At 44.3% G+C, this 25,060-nt stretch overlaps 2 protein-coding genes and 1 pseudogene across 2 annotated transcripts; 2 read left to right on the top strand and 1 right to left on the bottom strand.

Annotated features, from left to right (window-relative positions):
* LOC134994280 (uncharacterized) overlaps nt 1–24,692 on the top strand; it is a 49,844-nt pseudogene extending 25,152 nt beyond the window's left edge.
* On the bottom strand, nt 21,691–22,221 carry LOC134994286 (histone H2A type 1-like). The gene has a single exon (XM_063950945.1). It carries the CDS (start codon nt 22,134–22,136, stop codon nt 21,744–21,746), a length of 393 nt encoding a protein of 130 aa, XP_063807015.1. The 5' UTR covers nt 22,137–22,221; the 3' UTR covers nt 21,691–21,743.
* On the top strand, nt 22,424–22,913 carry LOC134994288 (histone H2B 1.1-like). The gene has a single exon (XM_063950948.1). The coding sequence runs from the start codon at nt 22,482–22,484 to the stop codon at nt 22,860–22,862; it is 381 nt and encodes a 126-aa protein (XP_063807018.1). The 5' UTR covers nt 22,424–22,481; the 3' UTR covers nt 22,863–22,913.
* Nucleotides 24,693–25,060: the final 368 nt, after the last annotated feature.

Here is a 25,060-nt window from a genome sequence, read left to right as displayed (position 1 = left end):
TGCGGTTTTGGGCATGAAATACACTGGCAAAGTGGGCACAAACACCATTTTATAAATTGCCATTTTGAATAAGTAGCTGTAGTTTTGCAAGGGTTAATTAGTCTTGGGCCACAAATTTGACCCCTGAAATCAACAGAGAGTGGTCACTTGCATGTGACCCACTTGTATTTTGCCTGGCCCAACGCTGTTTTGGGCATGAAATACACTGGCATAGTGGGCACACACACCATATTTTCCATTTTGAATAAGTAGCTGTAGTTTTGCAAGGGTTAACCAGTCTTGGGCCACAAATTTGACACCTGAAATCAACAGAGGGTGGTCACTTACATATGACCCACTTGTATTTTGCTTGGCCCAATGCGGTTTTGGGCATGAAATACACTGGCAAAGTGGGCACAAACACCATTTTATAAATTGCCATTTTGAATAAGTAGCTGTAGTTTTGCAAGGGTTAATTAGTCTTGGGCCACAAATTTGACCCCTGAAATCAACAGAGAGTGGTCACTTGCATGTGACCCACTTGTATTTTGCCTGGCCCAACGCTGTTTTGGGCATGAAATACACTGGCATAGTGGGCACACACACCATATTTTCCATTTTGAATAAGTAGCTGTAGTTTTGCAAGGGTTAACCAGTCTTGGGCCACAAATTTGACACCTGAAATCAACAGAGGGTGGTCACTTACATATGACCCACTTGTATTTTGCTTGGCCCAATGCGGTTTTGGGCATGAAATACACTGGCAAAGTGGGCACAAACACCATTTTATAAATTGCCATTTTGAATAAGTAGCTGTAGTTTTGCAAGGGTTAATTAGTCTTGGGCCACAAATTTGACCCCTGAAATCAACAGAGAGTGGTCACTTGCATGTGACCCACTTGTATTTTGCCTGGCCCAACGCTGTTTTGGGCATGAAATACACTGGCATAGTGGGCACACACACCATATTTTCCATTTTGAATAAGTAGCTGTAGTTTTGCAAGGGTTAATTAGTCTTGGGCCACAAATTTTACCCCTGAAATCAACAGAGAGTGGTCACTTGCATGTGACCCACTTGTATTTTGCCTGGCCCAACGCTGTTTTGGGCATGAAATACACTGGCATAGTGGGCACACACACCATATTTTCCATTTTGAATAAGTAGCTGTAGTTTTGCAAGGGTTAACCAGTCTTGGGCCACAAATTTGACACCTGAAATCAACAGAGGGTGGTCAGTTACATATGACCCACTTGTATTTTGTTTGGCCCAACACTGTTTTGGGCATGAAATACACTGGCAAAGCGGGCACACACACCCTATTTTCCATTTTGAATAAGTAGCTGTAGTTTTGCAAGGGTTAACCAGTCTTGGGCCACAAATTTGACCCCTGAAATCAACAGAGAGTGGTCACTTGCATGTGACCCACTTGTATTTTGCCTGGCCCAACGCTGTTTTGGGCATGAAATACACTGGCATAGTGGGCACACACACCATATTTTCCATTTTGAATAAGTAGCTGTAGTTTTGCAAGGGTTAACCAGTCTTGGGCCACAAATTTGACACCTGAAATCAACAGAGGGTGGTCAGTTACATATGACCCACTTGTATTTTGCTTGGCCCAATGCGGTTTTGGGCATGAAATACACTGGCAAAGTGGGCACAAACACCATTTTATAAATTGCCATTTTGAATAAGTAGCTGTAGTTTTGCAAGGGTTAATTAGTCTTGGGCCACAAATTTGACCCCTGAAATCAACAGAGAGTGGTCACTTGCATGTGACCCACTTGTATTTTGCCTGGCCCAACGCTGTTTTGGGCATGAAATACACTGGCATAGTGGGCACACACACCATATTTTCCATTTTGAATAAGTAGCTGTAGTTTTGCAAGGGTTAACCAGTCTTGGGCCACAAATTTGACACCTGAAATCAACAGAGGGTGGTCACTTACATATGACCCACTTGTATTTTGCTTGGCCCAATGCGGTTTTGGGCATGAAATACACTGGCAAAGTGGGCACAAACACCATTTTATAAATTGCCATTTTGAATAAGTAGCTGTAGTTTTGCAAGGGTTAATTAGTCTTGGGCCACAAATTTGACCCCTGAAATCAACAGAGAGTGGTCACTTGCATGTGACCCACTTGTATTTTGCCTGGCCCAACGCTGTTTTGGGCATGAAATACACTGGCATAGTGGGCACACACACCATATTTTCCATTTTGAATAAGTAGCTGTAGTTTTGCAAGGGTTAACTAGTCTTGGGCCACAAATTTGACACCTGAAATCAACAGAGGGTGGTCAGTTACATATGACCCACTTGTATTTTGCTTGGCCCAATGCGGTTTTGGGCATGAAATACACTGGCAAAGTGGGCACAAACACCATTTTATAAATTGCCATTTTGAATAAGTAGCTGTAGTTTTGCAAGGGTTAATTAGTCTTGGGCCACAAATTTGACACCTGAAATCAACAAAGCGTAGTCACTTACATATGACCCACTTGTATTTTGCTTGGCCCAACGCTGTTTTGGGCATGAAATACACTGGCAAAGTGTGCCCACACACCATATTTTACCATTTTGAATAAGTAGCTATAGTTTTGCAAGAGTTAACTAGTCTTGGGACACAATTGTGAGACCTGCAATCAACAGAATGTGGTCACTTACATATCACCCACTTGTATTCTGCTTGGCCCAACATTGATTTGTGAATGAATTACGCTGGGAAAGTAGGCACAACCACCATATTATGATTTACCATTTTGAATATGTAGCTGTAGTTTTGCAAGGGTTAACTAGTCTTGGGCGACATATTTGATACCAGAAATCAAGGGTTAGATTAGCTCCTTATCGCACAGGGGAGTCATAGAGAGTCTATGTTGCGTTAAAGTTGTCTGAAGTCAGCTCTTATCCTTGCTTGAAGGAAGCTATACTCAGCAGGATTGGGGTGACGGGTCCCAGCAAAGCCCAAGAATATTATGAGTTGCAGCTGAACCCATCTGAGCCTCCAGTGGTCAAACTGGCATAATTGGCCAAACTGAGTAAAACCTGGTTACAGATAAAAACTCTTCTCAGTGGGTAGTGGAAGTGATGGCTCTAGACCAGGCTATACGGGTATCAGACCGTGGTGTAAAACACTGGGCCTTTGCAGGCTGACCCCAGACAATTGAGGAGCTAGCAGTGGTGATTGAGAGGTACCTGACCCTGGGAAATTTTAATAAAGCCAAGCAAGGGTTACAGCCAGTACATAAGCCCAATACCCAGATCCCCATTGTTAAACCAAACAGCCCGTCTCCAGTCATATGTTTTGATTGCAGAGAGCCCAGTCATGCACAGCGGTACTTCCTAAAGCAGGGTGAGCTAGTGGATTGCAGCTCAGGGAAAACAGTACAACCTGTATTCAGTATGGCGCCTGGAATTATTTCCCCAGCTGAAACTACCATTTCATCTGATGGTACAGATTGAAGGCTGGGATATCTGGGCCTTGGTTGATACTGGCAATGAATTATCTATCATCTCTGCTAACCTGGTTCTTCCCGGGTCTGGCCAGGTTGTGCTTCTGGTAAAGATGCTATGTATACTTGGTGACATAGAAGAATGCCCATGAGTGCACCTGCCGGTGGTGATTAAAGTAAGACCAGTAAAAATGGTAGTCACAGTAGCTTCCAAACCTCTTTATCCACTAATCCTGGGCCAGGACTTCCCACTGTTGCAGGAGTTTGTTACCTGGCATGACATTGGCAGACAGACAAAGGTTAAGCTGTCGCAGGGGCCAAGATCTACTGGAAGCCAAGGTTGTATGACTGTAAACCCCTCTCTTGCCAGTGAGATTGAGACACATTAGTCCCCCATTTGCGAAAGAGTGTCTTTGCAGGACTTTAGGCGAGATCAACATAACGATGGCAACTTGTCTAATACTTTTTAAAATGTGGTAGTGGTAAATGGTAAGGTAAACTCTGCTTTACCACCTGGAGGTGTACCTTACTTTATGTGAAAAACATTTTTTTTTTACCTTGTAACTTATTTGCAAGGTAAAAGGGTAGACCAGTTGCTGATTCCCCGAAAACACGAGCAGCTGGTACTGAGGGCGGCTCACATGCATTTATGGGGTGGCCATTTAGGGGAGAGGAAAACTCTCCAGCTATGTTTCTCCTGGCCAGGCATTCATGCTGCAGTAAAATAATATTGTCAGGAATGCCCAGTGTACTAAAAGAATGCACCCCAGACAGAATTTAGGGCGACCTTGGTTTTCCTGACTATAATTTCCATGCCTATTCAGCCAATTTTTATAGATCTGATAGGGCCAGTAGAAAAATCGGATCATGGGCATCAGTATATATTGGTGACGGTGGACTACTCCACCGGGTACCCGGAGGCCATACCACTATGTAACATGAAATCTAGCACTATTGTCCAGGAGTTCTTGATGCTGTATACCCGTCTAGGAATACCAATAGAGGTCCTGACCGACTAAGGTACCCCTTTTGTGTCTAAATTAATGAAATACCTGTGTCGCCTGTTAAAGGTGGATAGAATTACCATTTCGGTTTACCACCCGCAGACAGACGGCTTGGTTGAATGCTTTAACAGAACCCTTATGCAGATGATGAAAAGGGCAGTGTCACAGGAGAAGCGAGATTAGGACCTACTCTTACCTTAGCTAATGTTGGCAGTTTGAGAGGTACCCCAAGCCTCTTTTTTTATTATTATTATTATTATTATTATTATTATTATCCTTTATTTATATAGAGACTTTATATAGAGACTGTATGGGGTTTAGACCCTTCAAACTCCTCTATGGTAGACAACGCAGAGGGATACTAGATCTATTAAAAGATGGGTGGGAGCAGCAATTGTCCCAAGGGGATGCGGTTAAGATCCCGCCGGACGGAATCCCGGCGGTTGAAATACTGACGCCGGAACCCCGACCGGCACAATCCCGACATATTCTGCCTCCGTGGGTGTCCACGACACCCATAGAGGGAGAATATAAAAGTGTGCTGAGCATAGCAAAGCACCGTGCCTGCAGCGTGGCGAGCAAAGCGAGCCCACAATGGGCTGCGTTCTGCTCGCCACCCCTGTCGGGATTGTGTGGTCGAAATTCCGGCGTCAGTATTTCGACCGCCGGGATCCCATCCTGCGGGATTTAGTACTGATCCCGTCCCAAGAGCCTAACATCGTTCAGTTTGTGTCCCAATTATATGGCTGTCTAAGGCAAATTGCGCCACTTCTGACCAAGCATATGGCAAGAGCTCAACAGGATCAAAAACGCAGTCATGGCGTTACTGCTGTCAACCGGACTCTCAATAGGGGCAACAAGGTACTGATACTTGTGTCTAGGTACGGCAGGAAGGTAGAAGGAAAGAGGTAAAAGTCTACCATGTGAATTTGTTGAAGCCTTGGAAAGTGCCAGTCATCCCTCTTTAGTGGCCATGAAAACCCCAGAATGTCAGGTGCCTACTGAAGTAACTGAGTCCTAGCCAGAAACAAGAAGTGGTAAACTTAGTAGCACAGTACCAGGTTGTGTTCTCTGCCCTCCTGGGGAAAACTCAAATCATACAGCATGACAATGTTACTCCACCCAGGGGGGTGATAAAACAAAGGCAATATTGTATATCTGAGGCCCAACAGGCAGCAGTAAAACGGGAACTGGAAGTGATGCGGCGCTTGGGGGTCACAGAGTAGTCAAACAGTGAATGGAATAATCCCATTTTTTTTTAGAGCCCAAGCTTTTTGGAGCTTTGAGATTCTGTAATGACTTCAGAAAGTTAAATAAAGTTCCTCGGTTTGATTCCTATCCTATGCCCCGGGTTTATGAACTTAGCAATAAGCCTGTATCTAACTACGCTAGATTTACTGAAGGGGTACTGGCAAATTCCTCTGATGGAAGCTGCCAAAGCAACAACAGCCTTCTCTACCACAGTGGGTTTGTTCCAGTCGCACCTTCCAAAGGTGGATGCAGTGTTACAGTCTCTACAGGCACAAGGGTTCACAGCTAACCTGGAGAAGTGTGCCATCATATCTGTGGAGGCAAAGTATCTGGGGTATATTGTATGCCAAGGGTAAGTTAAACCTCAACCTGGCAAGGTGGAAGCAGTCTTCACATGGCCTAAGCTAAAATGTATGTCGCAACTCAGGATATTCTTTGGTCTGGTGGGCTATTATCGTAGGTTCAGGGGTGGAACTTGCAGCGGTGCAACCGGCAGGGCCCCTCCACGATGAAGGGGCCCACAGCCGGAGGCACTACAATGAGTGAGACTGACTCATTACATGCCACCTGCCGGCGCGCTGCAAGCCGCCGCTTCCCCTTAACAGAATGAGGCTGAGCTGCAGTCTGGCCAGAGGGGGAGGAGGATGCAGTGGAGGAGTCTGGAGAAGGAGAAGGGGCCATCTTCCCCTCTCATTCACGGGCAGCCCAGCTGTTTCTTTTTGCTACCGGAGCCGGAGCATCACGTGACCATGCGGCTAAACTGTAGAGTTAGTGCAGCAGCATTCCTTGTAAAGGCGGTAAGGCAGCTGTGTGTTTATTTATTTTTATTTTATTATACATTTTTCTAATTGTACATTTCATCCTGCAAACTCAGAATCGCGGACCTCGAAGAGGCGGAGCCTACATTGAGGGGGCGGAGATTGGGAGGTGGTGGTCTCTCTGCAAATAGTAATGGTGACTGTGCAGTGACATATAACATACAGCACAGCATAGAGTGACCCCACTAAGGCAGCCAGGCACAGGGTCATGTGTTGTCACCCAGGGTGCATGTGCTGCTGCTGGCTGCATGATGCATAGTGTGGACATCTGTCTCCATGGGCCTTGTGTATCCTTGTACAAAGGAATTGTCCCATTTTTATACAGTGAGAAGTCTTCTGAGTTTTTGTGGGAGTTGGATACAATTGTCCGACAGTTATCATATTGATATTCATTATGTCGACATAAAGAACTGTCAACAAACAGTCCCTTGTGATATAGCAGTTTCGTACTTTATACCGGTGACAGCAGTGCCTTTTTCTGGATCACATTGCATTGGCGATGTCTCAGCAGTGTTCTGGTGAGTATTTTCCCCATTATCCCTAATCCCTAAACCTTTCCCTAGTAGCTAACCTTAACCTTTACCCCTCCCCACAGCCTAACCCTAGCCACCACCCCAGTGCCTCCCCCCTCCCCCCCAGCAGCCTAACCCTAAAACTTTACCGTAGTGCCTACTATATTGGCGTTATGTGTAAAAGAAGCTCTACTGTGTGGCGTAATGTGTATAAGGAGCTCTACTGTGTGGCTTAACCTGTATAAGGGGTATTACTGTGTGGTGTAACGTCTATAAGAAGCACCACTGTGTGGCGTAACGTGTATAAGGAGCACTATTGTGTGGCGTAAAGTGTATAAGGACCATTACAGTGTGTTGTAACGTGTATAAGGAGCTCTACTGTGTTGCGTAACATGTATAAGGAACAGTACTGGGTGGAGTAACGTGTATCAGGAGCACTACTGTGTGGTATAACGTATATTAAGATACTACTGTGTGGTATAACGTATATTAAGATACTACTGTGTGGCGTAACATGTATAAGAGGCACTACTGTGTGTTGTAATGTGTATAAGAACTACTGTGTGGCGTAACGTGTAGAAGGAGCTCTACTATGTGGCGTAATGCGTATAAGAAGCAGTACTGTGTGGCATAACGTGTTTCAGGAGCACTACTGTGTGGCGTAACGTGTAGAAGGAGCTCTACTATGTGGCGTAATGCGTATAAGAAGCAATACTGTGTGGCATAACGTGTTTCAGGAGCAGTACTGTGTAGCGTAATGTATATAAGGAGTACTACTGTTCAGTGTAATGTAATGTAAATCAGTGTAATGTAATGAGGTTGCACTACTGTGTGGCATAATTTGAATTGGTGGTACTATTGTGTGCCCACACCCCTTTTCAATGAGACCATGCCCTATTTTTTGACACACGTTTTGGATCTTGGGCGGGCTGGGGCAACGCATTTTGTTGCACCTCGGCCCACCATGGTCTTGTTCCGCCACTGCGTAGGTGCATGCGCGAATTTGCCACAGGGCAGCATCATTCACTGAATGTCTGAGGAAACAGTCCCCAGACAAGATCTAATCACAGATGTGCTAAATGTAGCACATCTACAATCATGTACTCTGACATGCGGGTGGATGCCCAGCACAGGGCTGGTCCGCCCTGCATGACTGGCCCTAGCCCCCCCCCATCCCCCTCGCACAGGTACAAAACCATTGCACGGTGTCGATGATTTTGTACCTGATGAGTAACTCCCTGCAAACGAAGCTCCTGCACGCTGGCAGTCCGCTACTCGCCACATCCCGGGTCGCAGAGTCTGTGTGTAACACCACGCAGCTGCCTCGGGCCACCCCCCAACGGTCCAGACAGGCCACCGTTGTCCGGACCGTGGTTCTAAAGCCGGTGGCATGCCCCTTCCCACCACATGACCGCCTCTGCCTGTCAATCAGGCAGAGGCGATCGAAGCCCTGAGATGCTGATAGAATCTCACTGGGCTCCCGGATTGCGCACTCCACAAAGTAATTCAGACTGCGATCGCTGCTGCTGCAGTGATGGAGTCTGAATTACCCCCTAGGCCCGCAGAGACTACATTGCAGAATTTAAGAAAAGCTTTATACGCAGAGACTGTATTGATAGGCTCCTGATTCCAGGTGTCAAATTTGTGGCCCAAGACTAGTTAACCCTTGCAAAACTACAGCTACTTATTCAAAATAGCAATTTATAAAATGGTGTTTATGCCCACTTTGCCAGTGTATTTCATGCCCAAAACAGCGTTGGGCCAAACAAAATACAAGTGGGTGATATGTAAGTGACCACCCTCTGCTGATTTCAGGGGTCAAATTTGAGGCCCAAGACTAGTTAACCCTTGCAAAACTACAGCTACTTATTCAAAATATCAAAATATGGTGTGTGCCCACTTTGCCAGTGTATTTCATGCCCAAAACAGCATTGGGCCAAGCAAAATACAAGTGGGTGATATGTAAGTGACCACCCTCTGCTGATTTCAGGTGTCAAATTTGTGGCCCAAGACTAGTTAACCCTTGCAAAACTACAGCTACTTATTCAAAATAGCAATTTATAAAATGGTGTTTATGCCCACTTTGCCAGTGTATTTCATGCCCAAAACAGCGTTGGGCCAAGCAAAATACAAGTGGGTGATATGTAAGTGACCACCCTCTGCTGATTTCAGGTGTCAAATTTGTGGCCCAAGACTAGTTAACCCTTGCAAAACTACAGCTACTTATTCAAAATGGCAAAATATGGTGTGTGTGCCCATTTTGCCAGTGTATTTCATGCCCAAAACAGCGTTGGGCCAAACAAAATACAAGTGGGTGATATGTAAGTGACCACCCTCTGCTGATTTCAGGGGTCAAATTTGTGGCCCAAGACTAGTTAACCCTTGCAAAACTACAGCTACTTATTCAAAATATCAAAATATGGTGTGTGCCCACTTTGCCAGTGTATTTCATGCCCAAAACAGCATTGGGCCAAGCAAAATACAAGTGGGTGATATGTAAGTGACCACCCTCTGCTGATTTCAGGTGTCAAATTTGTGGCCCAAGACTAGTTAACCCTTGCAAAACTACAGCTACTTATTCAAAATAGCAATTTATAAAATGGTGTTTATGCCCACTTTGCCAGTGTATTTCATGCCCAAAACAGCGTTGGGCCAAGCAAAATACAAGTGGGTGATATGTAAGTGACCACCCTCTGCTGATTTCAGGTGTCAAATTTGTGGCCCAAGACTAGTTAACCCTTGCAAAACTACAGCTACTTATTCAAAATGGCAAAATATGGTGTGTGTGCCCATTTTGCCAGTGTATTTCATGCCCAAAACAGCGTTGGGCCAAACAAAATACAAGTGGGTGATATGTAAGTGACCACCCTCTGCTGATTTCAGGGGTCAAATTTGTGGCCCAAGACTAGTTAACCCTTGCAAAACTACAGCTACTTATTCAAAATATCAAAATATGGTGTGTGCCCACTTTGCCAGTGTATTTCATGCCCAAAACAGCATTGGGCCAAGCAAAATACAAGTGGGTGATATGTAAGTGACCACCCTCTGCTGATTTCAGGTGTCAAATTTGTGGCCCAAGACTAGTTAACCCTTGCAAAACTACAGCTACTTATTCAAAATAGCAATTTATAAAATGGTGTTTATGCCCACTTTGCCAGTGTATTTCATGCCCAAAACAGCGTTGGGCCAAGCAAAATACAAGTGGGTGATATGTAAGTGACCACCCTCTGCTGATTTCAGGTGTCAAATTTGTGGCCCAAGACTAGTTAACCCTTGCAAAACTACAGCTACTTATTCAAAATAGCAATTTATAAAAAGGTGTTTATGCCCACTTTGCCAGTGTATTTCATGCCCAAAACAGCGTTGGGCCAAGCAAAATACAAGTGGGTGATATGTAAGTGACCACCCTCTGTTGATTTCAGGGGTAAAATTTGTGGCCCAAGACTAGTTAACCCTTGCAAAACTACAGCTACTTATTCAAAATGGCAAAATATGGTGTGTGTGCCCATTTTGCCAGTGTATTTCATGCCCAAAACAGCGTTGGGCCAAACAAAATACAAGTGGGTGATATGTAAGTGACCACCCTCTGCTGATTTCAGGGGTCAAATTTGTGGCCCAAGACTAGTTAACCCTTGCAAAACTACAGCTACTTATTCAAAATATCAAAATATGGTGTGTGCCCACTTTGCCAGTGTATTTCATGCCCAAAACAGCATTGGGCCAAGCAAAATACAAGTGGGTGATATGTAAGTGACCACCCTCTGCTGATTTCAGGTGTCAAATTTGTGGCCCAAGACTAGTTAACCCTTGCAAAACTACAGCTACTTATTCAAAATAGCAATTTATAAAATGGTGTTTATGCCCACTTTGCCAGTGTATTTCATGCCCAAAACAGCGTTGGGCCAAGCAAAATACAAGTGGGTGATATGTAAGTGACCACCCTCTGCTGATTTCAGGTGTCAAATTTGTGGCCCAAGACTAGTTAACCCTTGCAAAACTACAGCTACTTATTCAAAATAGCAATTTATAAAATGGTGTTTATGCCCACTTTGCCAGTGTATTTCATGCCCAAAACAGCGTTGGGCCAAGCAAAATACAAGTGGGTGATATGTAAGTGACCACCCTCTGTTGATTTCAGGGGTAAAATTTGTGGCCCAAGACTAGTTAACCCTTGCAAAACTACAGCTACTTATTCAAAATGGCAAAATATGGTGTGTGTGCCCATTTTGCCAGTGTATTTCATGCCCAAAACAGCGTTGGGCCAAACAAAATACAAGTGGGTGATATGTAAGTGACCACCCTCTGCTGATTTCAGGGGTCAAATTTGTGGCCCAAGACTAGTTAACCCTTGCAAAACTACAGCTACTTATTCAAAATGGCAAAATATGCTGTGTGTGTCCACTTTGCCAGTGTATTTCATGCCCAAAACAGCGTTGGGCCAAACAAAATACAAGTGGGTGATATGTAAGTGACCACCCTCTGCTGATTTCATGTGTCAAATTTGTGGCCCAAGACTAGTTAACCCTTGCAAAACCACAGCTACTTATTCAAAATAGCAATTTATAAAATGGTGTTTATGCCCACTTTGCCAGTGTATTTCATGCCCAAAACAGCATTGGGCCAGGCAAAATACAAGTGGGTCACATGCAAGTGACCACTCTCTGTTGATTTCAGGTGTCAAATTTGTGGCCCAAGACTAGTTAACCCTTGCAAAACTACAGCTACTTATTCAAAATAGCAATTTATAAAATGGTGTTTATGCCCACTTTGCCAGTGTATTTCATGCCCAAAACAGCATTGGGCCAAGCAAAATACAAGTGGGTGATATGTAAGTGACCACCCTCTGTTGATTTCAGGGGTAAAATTTGTGGCCCAAGACTAGTTAACCCTTGCAAAACTACAGCTACTTATTCAAAATGGCAAAATATGGTGTGTGTGCCCATTTTGCCAGTGTATTTCATGCCCAAAACAGCGTTGGGCCAAACAAAATACAAGTGGGTGATATGTAAGTGACCACCCTCTGCTGATTTCAGGGGTCAAATTTGTGGCCCAAGACTAGTTAACCCTTGCAAAACTACAGCTACTTATTCAAAATGGCAAAATATGCTGTGTGTGCCCACTTTGCCAGTGTATTTCATGCCCAAAACAGCGTTGGGCCAAACAAAATACAAGTGGGTGATATGTAAGTGACCACCCTCTGCTGATTTCATGTGTCAAATTTGTGGCCCAAGACTAGTTAACCCTTGCAAAACCACAGCTACTTATTTAAAATAGCAATTTATAAAATGGTGTTTATGCCCACTTTGCCAGTGTATTTCATGCCCAAAACAGCGTTGGGCCAAACAAAATACAAGTGGGTGATATGTAAGTGACCACCCTCTGCTGATTTCAGGGGTCAAATTTGTGGCCCAAGACTAGTTAACCCTTGCAAAACTACAGCTACTTATTCAAAATGGCAAAATATGGTGTGTGTGCCCACTTTGCCAGTGTATTTCATGCCCAAAACAGCATTGGGCCAGGCAAAATACAAGTGGGTCACATGCAAGTGACCACTCTCTGTTGATTTCAGGTGTCAAATTTGTGGCCCAAGACTAGTTAACCCTTGCAAAACTACAGCTACTTATTCAAAATAGCAATTTATAAAATGGTGTTTATGCCCACTTTGCCAGTGTATTTCATGCCCAAAACAGCATTGGGCCAAGCAAAATACAAGTGGGTGATATGTAAGTGACCACCCTCTGTTGATTTCAGGGGTAAAATTTGTGGCCCAAGACTAGTTAACCCTTGCAAAACTACAGCTACTTATTCAAAATGGCAAAATATGGTGTGTGTGCCCACTTTGCCAGTGTATTGTATGCCCAAAACAGCATTGGGCCAAGCAAAATACAAGTGGGTCATATGTAAGTGACCACCCTCTGTTGATTTCAGGGGTCAAATTTGTGGCCCAAGACTAGTTAACCCTTGCAAAACTACAGCTACTTATTCAAAATGGTAAAATATGGTGTGTGTGCCCACTTTGCCAGTGTATTTCATGCCCAAAACAGCGTTGGGCCAGGCAAAATACAACTGCGTCATATGTAAGTGACCACCCTCTGTTGTTTTTGGGGGTCAAATTTGTGGCCCAAGACTGGTTAACCCTTGCAAAACTACAGCTACTTATTCAAAATGGTAAAATATGGTGTGTGTGCCCACTTTGCCAGTGTACTGTATTTCATGCCCAAAACAGCGTTGGGCCAAGCAAAATACAACTGCGTCATATGTAAGTGACCACCCTCTGTTGATTTCAGGTGTCAGATTTGTGGCCCAAGACTGGTTAACCCTTGCAAAACTACAGCTACTTATTCAAAATGGTAAAATATGGTGTGTGTGCCCACTTTGCCAGTGTATTTCATGCCCAAAACAGCGTTGGGCCAGGCAAAATACAACTGCGTCATATGTAAGTGACCACTATCTGTTGTTTTTGGGGGTCAAATTTGTGGCCCAAGACTAGTTAACCCTTGCTAAACTACAGCTACTTATTCAAAATGGCAAAATATGGTGTGTGTGCCCACTTTGCCAGTGTATTTCATGCCCAAAACAGCGTTGGGCCAAGCAAAATACAACTGCGTCATATGTAAGTGACCACCCTCTGTTGATTTCAGGTGTCAGATTTGTGGCCCAAGACTGGTTAACCCTTGAAAAACTACAGCTACTTATTCAAAATGGTAAAATATGGTGTGTGTGCCCACTTTGCCAGTGTATTTCATGCCCAAAACAGCGTTGGGCCAAGCAAAATACAACTGCGTCATATGTAAGTGACCACCCTCTGTTGTTTTTGGGGGTCAAATTTGTGGCCCAAGACTAGTTAACCCTTGCTAAACTACAGCTACTTATTCAAAATGGCAAAATATGGTGTGTGCCCACTTTGCCAGTATATTTCATGCTCAAAACAGCGTTGGGCCAGGCAAAATACAACTGCGTCATATATAAGTGACCACCCTCTGTTGTTTTTGGGGGTCAAATTTGTGGCCCAAGACTAGTTAACCCTTGCTAAACTACAGCTACTTATTCAAAATGGCAAAATATGGTGTGTGTGCCCACTTTGCCAGTATATTTCATGCCCAAAACAGCGTTGGGCCAAGCAAAATACAACTGCGTCACATGTAAGTGACCACCCTCTGTTGATTTCAGGTGTCAGATTTGTGGCCCAAGACTGGTTAATCCTTGCAAAACTACAGCTACTTATTCAAAATGGTAAAATATGGTGTGTGTGCCCACTTTGCCAGTGTATTTCATGCCCAAAACAGCGTTGGGCCAAACAAAATACAAGTGGGTGATATGTAAGTGACCACCCTCTGCTGATTTCAGGGGTCAAATTTGTGGCCCAAGACTAGTTAACCCTTGCAAAACTACAGCTACTTATTCAAAATGGCAAAATATGCTGTGTGTGCCCACTTTGCCAGTGTATTTCATGCCCAAAACAGCGTTGGGCCAAACAAAATACAAGTGGGTGATATGTAAGTGACCACCCTCTGCTGATTTCATGTGTCAAATTTGTGGCCCAAGACTAGTTAACCCTTGCAAAACCACAGCTACTTATTCAAAATAGCAATTTATAAAATGGTGTTTATGCCCACTTTGCCTGTGTATTTCATGCCCAAAACAGCGTTGGTCCAAACAAAATACAAGTGGGTGATATGTAAGTGACCACCCTCTGCTGATTTCAGGGGTCAAATTTGTGGCCCAAGACTAGTTAACCCTTGCAAAACTACAGCTACTTATTCAAAATGGCAAAATATGGTGTGTGTGCCCACTTTGCCAGTGTATTTCATGCCCAAAACAGCGTTGGGCCAGGCAAAATACAAGTGGGTCACATGCAAGTGACCACTCTCTGTTGATTTCAGGTGTCAAATTTGTGGCCCAAGACTAGTTAACCCTTGCAAAACTACAGCTACTTATTCAAAATAGCAATTTATAAAATGGTGTTTATGCCCACTTTGCCAGTGTATTTCATGCCCAAAACAGCATTGGGCCAAGCAAAATACAAGTGGGTGATATGTAAGTGACCACCCTCTGTTGATTTCAGGGGTAAAATTTGTGGCCCAAGACTAGTTAACCCTTGCAAAACTACAGCTACTTATTCAAAATGGCAAAATATGGTGTGTGTGCCCATTTTGCCAGTGTATTTCATGCCCAAAACAGCGTTGGGCCAAACAAAATACAAGTGGGTGATATGTAAGTGACCACCCTCTGCTGATTTCAGGGGTCAAATTTGTGGCCCAAGACTAGTTAACCCTTGCAAAACTACAGCTACTTATTCAAAATGGCAAAATATGCTGTGTGTGCCCACTTTGCCAGTGTATTTCATGCCCAAAACAGCGTTGGGCCAAACAAAATACAAGTGGGTGATATGTAAGTGACCACCCTCTGCTGATTTCATGTGTCAAATTTGTGGCCCAAGACTAGTTAACCCTTGCAAAACCACAGCTACTTATTCAAAATAGCAATTTATAAAATGGTGTTTATGCCCACTTTGCCAGTGTATTTCATGCCCAAAACAGCATTGGGCCAGGCAAAATACAAGTGGGTCACATGCAAGTGACCACTCTCTGTTGATTTCAGGTGTCAAATTTGTGGCCCAAGACTAGTTAACCCTTGCAAAACTACAGCTACTTATTCAAAATAGCAATTTATAAAATGGTGTTTATGCCCACTTTGCCAGTGTATTTCATGCCCAAAACAGCATTGGGCCAAGCAAAATACAAGTGGGTGATATGTAAGTGACCACCCTCTGTTGATTTCAGGGGTAAAATTTGTGGCCCAAGACTAGTTAACCCTTGCAAAACTACAGCTACTTATTCAAAATGGCAAAATATGGTGTGTGTGCCCATTTTGCCAGTGTATTTCATGCCCAAAACAGCGTTGGGCCAAACAAAATACAAGTGGGTGATATGTAAGTGACCACCCTCTGCTGATTTCAGGGGTCAAATTTGTGGCCCAAGACTAGTTAACCCTTGCAAAACTACAGCTACTTATTCAAAATGGTAAAATATGGTGTGTGTGCCCACTTTGCCAGTGTATTTCATGCCCAAAACAGCGTTGGGCCAGGCAAAATACAACTGCGTCATATGTAAGTGACCACCCTCTGTTGTTTTTGGGGGTCAAATTTGTGGCCCAAGACTGGTTAACCCTTGCAAAACTACAGCTACTTATTCAAAATGGTAAAATATGGTGTGTGTGCCCACTTTGCCAGTGTACTGTATTTCATGCCCAAAACAGCGTTGGGCCAAGCAAAATACAACTGCGTCATATGTAAGTGACCACCCTCTGTTGATTTCAGGTGTCAGATTTGTGGCCCAAGACTGGTTAACCCTTGCAAAACTACAGCTACTTATTCAAAATGGTAAAATATGGTGTGTGTGCCCACTTTGCCAGTGTATTTCATGCCCAAAACAGCGTTGGGCCAGGCAAAATACAACTGCGTCATATGTAAGTGACCACTATCTGTTGTTTTTGGGGGTCAAATTTGTGGCCCAAGACTAGTTAACCCTTGCTAAACTACAGCTACTTATTCAAAATGGCAAAATATGGTGTGTGTGCCCACTTTGCCAGTGTATTTCATGCCCAAAACAGCGTTGGGCCAAGCAAAATACAACTGCGTCATATGTAAGTGACCACCCTCTGTTGATTTCAGGTGTCAGATTTGTGGCCCAAGACTGGTTAACCCTTGAAAAACTACAGCTACTTATTCAAAATGGTAAAATATGGTGTGTGTGCCCACTTTGCCAGTGTATTTCATGCCCAAAACAGCGTTGGGCCAAGCAAAATACAACTGCGTCATATGTAAGTGACCACCCTCTGTTGTTTTTGGGGGTCAAATTTGTGGCCCAAGACTAGTTAACCCTTGCTAAACTACAGCTACTTATTCAAAATGGCAAAATATGGTGTGTGCCCACTTTGCCAGTATATTTCATGCTCAAAACAGCGTTGGGCCAGGCAAAATACAACTGCGTCATATATAAGTGACCACCCTCTGTTGTTTTTGGGGGTCAAATTTGTGGCCCAAGACTAGTTAACCCTTGCTAAACTACAGCTACTTATTCAAAATGGCAAAATATGGTATGTGTGCCCACTTTGCCAGTATATTTCATGCCCAAAACAGCGTTGGGCCAAGCAAAATACAACTGCGTCACATGTAAGTGACCACCCACTGTTGATTTCAGGTGTCAGATTTGTGGCCCAAGACTGGTTAATCCTTGCAAAACTACAGCTACTTATTCAAAATGGTAAAATATGGTGTGTGTGCCCACTTTGCCAGTGTATTTCATGCCCAAAACAGCGTTGGGCCAAGCAAAATACAAGTGGGTCATATGTAAGTGACCACCCTCTGTTGATTTCAGGTGTCAAATTTGTGGCCCAAGACTGGTTAACCCTTGCAAAACTACAGCTACTTATTCAAAATGGTAAAATATGGTGTGTGTGCCCACTTTGCCAGTGTATTTCGTGGCCAAAACAGCGTTGGGCCAGGCAAAATACAACTGCGTCATATGTAAGTGACCACCCTCTGTTGTTTTTGGGGGTCAAATTTGTGGCCCAAGACTAGTTAACCCTTGCTAAACTACAGCTACTTATTCAAAATGGCAAAATATGGTGTGTGTGCCCGCTTTGCCAGTGTATTTCATGCCCAAAACAGCGTTGGGCCAAGCAAAATACAACTGCGTCATATGTAAGTGACCACCCTCTGTTGTTTTTGGGGGTCAAATTTGTGGCCCAAGACTAGTTAACCCTTGCTAAACTACAGCTACTTATTCAAAATGGCAAAATATGGTGTGTGTGCCCACTTTGCCAGTGTATTTCATGCCCAAAACAGCGTTGGGCCAAGCAAAATACAAGTGGGTCATATGTAACTGATCACCCTTTGTTGATTTCAGGTGTCAAATTTGTGGCCCAAGACTAGTTAACCCTTGCAAAACTACAGCTACTTATTGAAAATGGCAAAATATGGTGTGTGTGCCCACTTTGCCAGTGTATTTCATGCCCAAAACAGCGTTGGGCCAAGCAAAATACAACTGCGTCATATGTAAGTGACCACCCTCTGTTGTTTTTGGGGGTCAAATTTGTGGCCCAAGACTAGTTAACCCTTGCTAAACTACAGCTACTTATTCAAAATGGCAAAATATGGTGTGTGCCCACTTTGCCAGTATATTTCATGCTCAAAACAGCGTTGGGCCAGGCAAAATACAACTGCGTCATATATAAGTGACCACCCTCTGTTGTTTTTGGGGGTCAAATTTGTGGCCCAAGACTAGTTAACCCTTGCTAAACTACAGCTACTTATTCAAAATGGCAAAATATGGTGTGTGTGCCCACTTTGCCAGTATATTTCATGCCCAAAAGAGCGTTGGGCCAAGCAAAATACAACTGCGACACATGTAAGTGACCACCCTCTGTTGATTTCAGGTGTCAGATTTGTGGCCCAAGACTGGTTAACCCTTGCAAAACTACAGCTACTTATTCAAAATGGTAAAATATGGTGTGTGTGCCCACTTTGCCAGTGTATTTCATGCCCGAAACAGCGTTGGGCCAAACAAAATACAAGTGGGTGATATGTAAGTGACCACCCTCTGCTGATTTCAGGGGTCAAATTTGTGGCCCAAGACTAGTTAACCCTTGCAAAACTACAGCTGCTTATTCAAAATGGCAAAATATGGTGTGTGTGCCCACTTTGCCAGTGTATTGTATGCCCAAAACAGCGTTGGGCCAAGCAAAATACAAGTGGGTCATATGTAAGTGACCACCCTCTGTTGATTTCAGGGGTCAAATTTGTGGCCCAAGACTAGTTAACCCTTGCAAAACTACAGCTACTTATTCAAAATGGCAATTTATAAAATGGTGTCTATGCCCACTTTGCCAGTGTATTTCATGCCCAAAACAGCGTTGGGCCAAGCAAAATACAAGTGGGTCATATGTAAGTGACCACCCTCTGTTGATTTCAGTTGTCAAATTTGTGGCCCAAGACTGGTTAACCCTTGCAAAACTACAGCTACTTATTCAAAATAGCAAATCATGGTGTGTGTGCCCACTTTGCCAGTGTATTTCATGCCCAAAACAGCGTTGAGCCAGGAAAAATACAAGTGGGTCACATGCAAGTGACCACCCTCTGTTGTTTTTGCGGGTCAAATGTGTGGCCCAAGACTGGTTAACCCTTGCAAAACTACAGCTACTTATTCAAAATGGTAAGATATGGTGTGTGTGCCCACTTTGCCAGTGTACTGTATTTCATGCACAAAACAGCGTTGGGCCAAGCAAAATACAACTGCGTCATATGTAAGTGACCACCCTCTGTTGATTTCAGGTGTCAGATTTGTGGCCCAAGACTGGTTAACCCTTGCAAAACTACAGCTACTTATTCAAAATGGTAAAATATGGTGTGTGTGCCCACTTTGCCAGTGTATTTCATGCCCAAAACAGCGTTGGGCCAGGCAAAATACAACTGCGTCATATGTAAGTGACCACCCTCTGTTGTTTTTGGGGGTCAAATTTGTGGCCCAAGACTAGTTAACCCTTGCTAAACTACAGCTACTTATTCAAAATGGCAAAATATGGTGTGTGTGCCCATTTTGCCAGTGTATTTCATGCCCAAAACAGCGTTGGGCCAAGCAAAATACAACTGCGTCATATGTAAGTGACCACCCTCTGTTGATTTCAGGTGTCAGATTTGTGGCCCAAGACTGGTTAACCCTTGAAAAACTACAGCTACTTATTCAAAATGGTAAAATATGGTGTGTGTGCCCACTTTGCCAGTGTATTTCATGCCCAAAACAGCGTTGGGCCAAGCAAAATACAACTGCGTCATATGTAAGTGACCACCCTCTGTTGTTTTTGGGGGTCAAATTTGTGGCCCAAGACTAGTTAACCCTTGCTAAACTACAGCTACTTATTCAAAATGGCAAAATATGGTGTGTGTGCCCATTTTGCCAGTGTATTTCATGCCCAAAACAGCGTTGGGCCAAGCAAAATACAACTGCGTCATATGTAAGTGACCACCCTCTGTTGATTTCAGGTGTCAGATTTGTGGCCCAAGACTGGTTAACCCTTGAAAAACTACAGCTACTTATTCAAAATGGTAAAATATGGTGTGTGTGCCCACTTTGCCAGTGTATTTCATGCCCAAAACAGCGTTGGGCCAAGCAAAATACAACTGCGTCATATGTAAGTGACCACCCTCTGTTGTTTTTGGGGGTCAAATTTGTGGCCCAAGACTAGTTAACCCTTGCTAAACTACAGCTACTTATTCAAAATGGCAAAATATGGTGTGTGCCCACTTTGCCAGTATATTTCATGCTCAAAACAGCGTTGGGCCAGGCAAATTACAACTGCGTCATATATAAGTGACCACCCTCTGTTGTTTTTGGGGGTCAAATTTGTGGCCCAAGACTAGTTAACCCTTGCTAAACTACAGCTACTTATTCAAAATGGCAAAATATGGTGTGTGTGCCCACTTTGCCAGTATATTTCATGCCCAAAACAGCATTGGGCCAAGCAAAATACAACTGCGTCACATGTAAGTGACCACCCTCTGTTGATTTCAGGTGTCAGATTTGTGGCCCAAGACTGGTTAACCCTTGCAAAACTACAGCTACTTATTCAAAATGGTAAAATATGGTGTGTGTGCCCACTTTGCCAGTGTATTTCATGCCCAAAACAGTGTTGGGCCAGGCAAAATACAAGTGGGTCACATGCAAGGGACCCTACTCTGTTGATTTCAGGTGTCAAATTTGTGACAGAAGACTCATTAACCCTTGCGAAACTGAATGATCTGAATAAGAAGCTGGAGTTCGAATAAGAAGTGAATAAGAAGCTGGAGCTTGAATAAGAAGTGAATAAGAAGCTGGCCGAATAAGAAGCTAACTTCAGCCTCGTCTAAACCAGCTGAAGCATAAGTTACACAATGGTGTTTAATTGGACGGATACCACCTCCTTTAGCTCTGCCCAGGCTCCTCGTAGTTAGTAGCCACTAAGCTCACGGCCTATATCCCTTAATTACCCGCACCTTCCTTCCAGCTTGCCGCTGCCCTGGAACAGTGGCGGGAGCCTCCTCAATTCAGCGTGCAGTCAGGGCACAGGGGGCTACTAGTCTTCACCATGAAAGGTTAGAGTTGATCAAGTGTAAGGGAACGTTTTAATAAGGCTCCATGAGCACTTTTCTATGGAAGTAAATGCCTGTAAGGCGGCTCTTTATAGAGTCCTCTACCGAGGAACTTGCCCTACACATCTAGTACCTCCCTTAATGAATCTGGGGGTCAAGCATTTAGCCGTGCAGCTCCGATTCTATGGAACTCACATCCCCGCATAGCTCGAGAGGCCCCCGCTCTAGAATCTTTCATACACACTCATCACTCTCTAAATGTCCATTTAGTATCTCCTGCATAGCTTCCCTGCGCTCCACGGTTTCTGTGCTGTATTGTATTAATTTAATTTGTTTAGCGCTATAAGTCCTATTGCAGAAAGAACATTATGGAAATAACATTGTTATGTCTGCGCTCTACTGCTTGTTACACGCAAGGGTCTGATTTACTTCCCGTCAGAAGCACAACGCCAAGTACGATACTCGCACCTATCCCGCTAAACAGCGGGCTACTTACTCCCACATGTACAGCATATCATGAATCAGCTCTTTGGGGTCAGGGTGGGTGGCTCTGAAAAGAGCCTTTGTGTTGCGGGGACAAGTATCTAGCAGTGAAATCACTTGCTCTTAGCTGGTTTGTGGCTCTCGGTCTTCTTGGGCAGCAGCACGGCCTGGATGTTGGGCAGAACGCCTCCCTGGGCGATGGTCACCCCACCGAGCAGTTTATTGAGCTCTTCGTCGTTGCGCACAGCCAGCTGCAGGTGGCGGGGGATGATGCGGGTCTTCTTGTTGTCGCGGGCGGCGTTTCCGGCAAGCTCAAGAATCTCAGCCGTCAGGTACTCCAGTACTGCGGCCAGATACACCGGGGCACCGGCTCCCACACGCTCCGCATAGTTTCCCTTCCTCAGCAGACGGTGAACTCGACCGACTGGGAACTGGAGACCGGCCCGGGATGAGCGAGTCTTTGCCTTAGCACGGGTCTTGCCGCCTTGTTTCCCTCTTCCAGACATGCTTGCGAGGTTCAATGAGATAAAAGAGTCTCTCTTTCAACAGAAACACTGAGAGAAATGTCTCTAAAACACCGCCCTCCTCTTACATATATACTCAGAAGCGACATGCTGCTTGCTCTGTGATTGGTCTGCTTACAAGCTAAACAATGCAGCTCAACTTCATCCACAGACCAATCCGCAAAAAGAAGAGTGGGGTTACGATGCCTACCAGTGTCACATGACACTTCTACCCAATAGTGTAGCTTGCATTGGTGATGCCTCGTTTGCATAAGCTGCCTATAAATAAAACAGATGTGTGAGATGACCGCACAGATTTTCTACATTGTGTCGAAGAGATCCTAAAGAATGCCTGATCCAGCAAAGTCTGCTCCGGCGCCTAAGAAAGGCTCTAAGAAAGCGGTGACCAAGACCCAGAAGAAGGATGGGAAGAAGCGTAGGAAGAGCAGGAAGGAGAGTTACGCCATTTACGTCTACAAGGTGCTGAAGCAGGTGCACCCTGACACCGGCATCTCCTCCAAGGCTATGGGCATCATGAACTCCTTTGTCAATGACATCTTTGAGCGCATTGCTGGGGAAGCTTCTCGCCTGGCTCATTACAACAAGCGCTCGACCATCACCTCCCGGGAGATCCAGACCGCCGTACGCTTGCTGCTGCCGGGAGAGCTGGCCAAGCACGCCGTGTCCGAGGGCACCAAGGCTGTTACCAAGTACACCAGCGCCAAGTAATCACCCCCTTCTCTGACCCACATCAACACAAAGGCTCTTCTAAGAGCCACCCACCTCCTCTCTAATCGGGCTGAAACTATGATGGGTATTATATGTGCTACTTGCAAATCTGCCTTATTGTATCTCCGCTTCCATGAACTGTATATTCACTTCCAAACTAAAGCGGGGTCATATAGTCATCATATTACAGATGTCAGCATTAGTGCTTACATAAAGCAATCCATAGAGCAGTGACTGCCCGTGTAGCTGCTGCAGAACTAGAGAATTATTGTATCTTATTCCAATGTTACAAAGTATCAGTAGATTGTAGCAATTGGTCCCGTTGTTCGTATCACTTTGAATCTCCTATAAACACAGTTGCTAAAAGGTTGTTTGTCTTTCAAGATGCCCTGTGTAGAATGCTATTGTTACTGTATCACTGCACGTGTAACACCGGGATCCAATCTCCGGTATCACTGCAGGTATATTGCACCGAATCCATTATAAGACATCAGGTTCCGTTTAGCTGCATTTAATGAAAGGAGATCTTTATGATCGCACAATACAATGCTGGCTTAGGTACACGTGCCAGCTGTGCTCCCTATAGTAACAGAGATACAGGGGGTGGCTGAGCAGCAGTGTTCCGGAGCGGGACTGGCTGAGTGCAGTATCAGCGGCGCTCATTATTACAGGGAGAAGAGAGACCGAAGCGCAGAGCTGACACTCGGACCGAGCCCGGGACAGACGTTACACTGACCAGCCAGAAGCGGCATGTCATTGGAGTGATTTTGTTTTGTCCCGCCGAAATCTGTTCGACTCATTGGTCCATTTTGAATTTTCATCCTCCAATCCCAATGAGGTTGTGCAAGTCACTTATTATATACCTATTATTTATCTGGACAATATATAATAATGGATATTAAAACGGTTAAATTCTAAATGTTTTTTTTTTTTACTTCAATAAAAATAAGTCTATGAACAACAGTGTGCTAAATAAAGAAATCTATTATATAAAATAAATTATAGTGCAGTGCTAATAAATATATATATATATATATATATATATATATATTTATTATACTTTATGCTGTCCTATATTTATGACATTTCATTTTTTCTGATTTGCTATTTCTCAGTCGTCATCTATATCATCTGTTATGAGCCTTATATCAAATGTTGGGACGTTGATAAGAATGGGACTCAGTATGGATAATATTACATTGTATCTTAGGTTGAATATTATGTTGTACCAAGTACAGGAATTGTATGGGAAAAAAGATCTTAGCTAAGTGTAACTTTATATTGCGTATACATCTTATGCCCCTAATCTGATGGTAAGGCAGTGACTTTTTAACATCTAATTATAGCCATGACTCCGCCTCTCAAAGTGCTCAGTCACCCATCAGGTCCGCTTACCTCTTTCTAAAGAGCAACCGAAAATGGGTTGCCTCATATTTCTTTGTCGTTAGCTATTGAATAATGTCTGGAAGAGGTAAAGGAGGTAAGGGGCTCGGAAAAGGAGGCGCTAAGCGCCATAGGAAGGTGCTGCGGGACAACATCCAGGGCATCACCAAGCCTGCCATCCGCCGCCTTGCCCGGAGAGGAGGCGTGAAGCGTATCTCCGGCCTCATCTACGAGGAGACCCGCGGGGTGCTGAAGGTGTTTCTGGAGAACGTGATCCGGGACGCCGTCACCTACACCGAGCACGCCAAGAGGAAGACGGTCACCGCTATGGATGTGGTCTATGCTCTCAAGCGCCAGGGCCGCACTCTGTATGGCTTCGGAGGCTAAACACCGAGGCGCATCTAATACCATCACCCGCACACAAAGGCCCTTTTCAGGGCCGCCCATCTCTTCTACGAAAGATCTGTAACCCAACGTCTCTGTGTAGTGCTGTACTCTGACTATAAGCCGGGTCCTAGTACTTAATCGTTCCCTCACATTAGGCACACCGCTAGTGGTTGCTGTCTTTATTTGGAGTGATGATGAAAGGACCGGGCCAGTATTTTAGTGAGCTTATGCCCAAGCTGGCCACTACTAATGTGTAATGTTTATGAATTCTTGCAGTGGGTGAGACGTGAGTAGATTTGTCCTAGAGGTACCGCCATGATCCTTTGTTTCGAAGATGGCACAACACACTGTCGGTGGCTGACTAGTTCTAAGCTGTTGGACACAAGTTTTTTTTATGAAGGACAAACTAAGTATTCACTAGGAAATCC

This window comes from Pseudophryne corroboree, unplaced genomic scaffold (genome assembly GCF_028390025.1).
Source record: "Pseudophryne corroboree isolate aPseCor3 unplaced genomic scaffold, aPseCor3.hap2 scaffold_1294, whole genome shotgun sequence".
Lineage (NCBI taxonomy): Eukaryota > Metazoa > Chordata > Amphibia > Anura > Myobatrachidae > Pseudophryne > Pseudophryne corroboree.
This window is presented reverse-complemented; position numbering and strand designations above follow the sequence as displayed.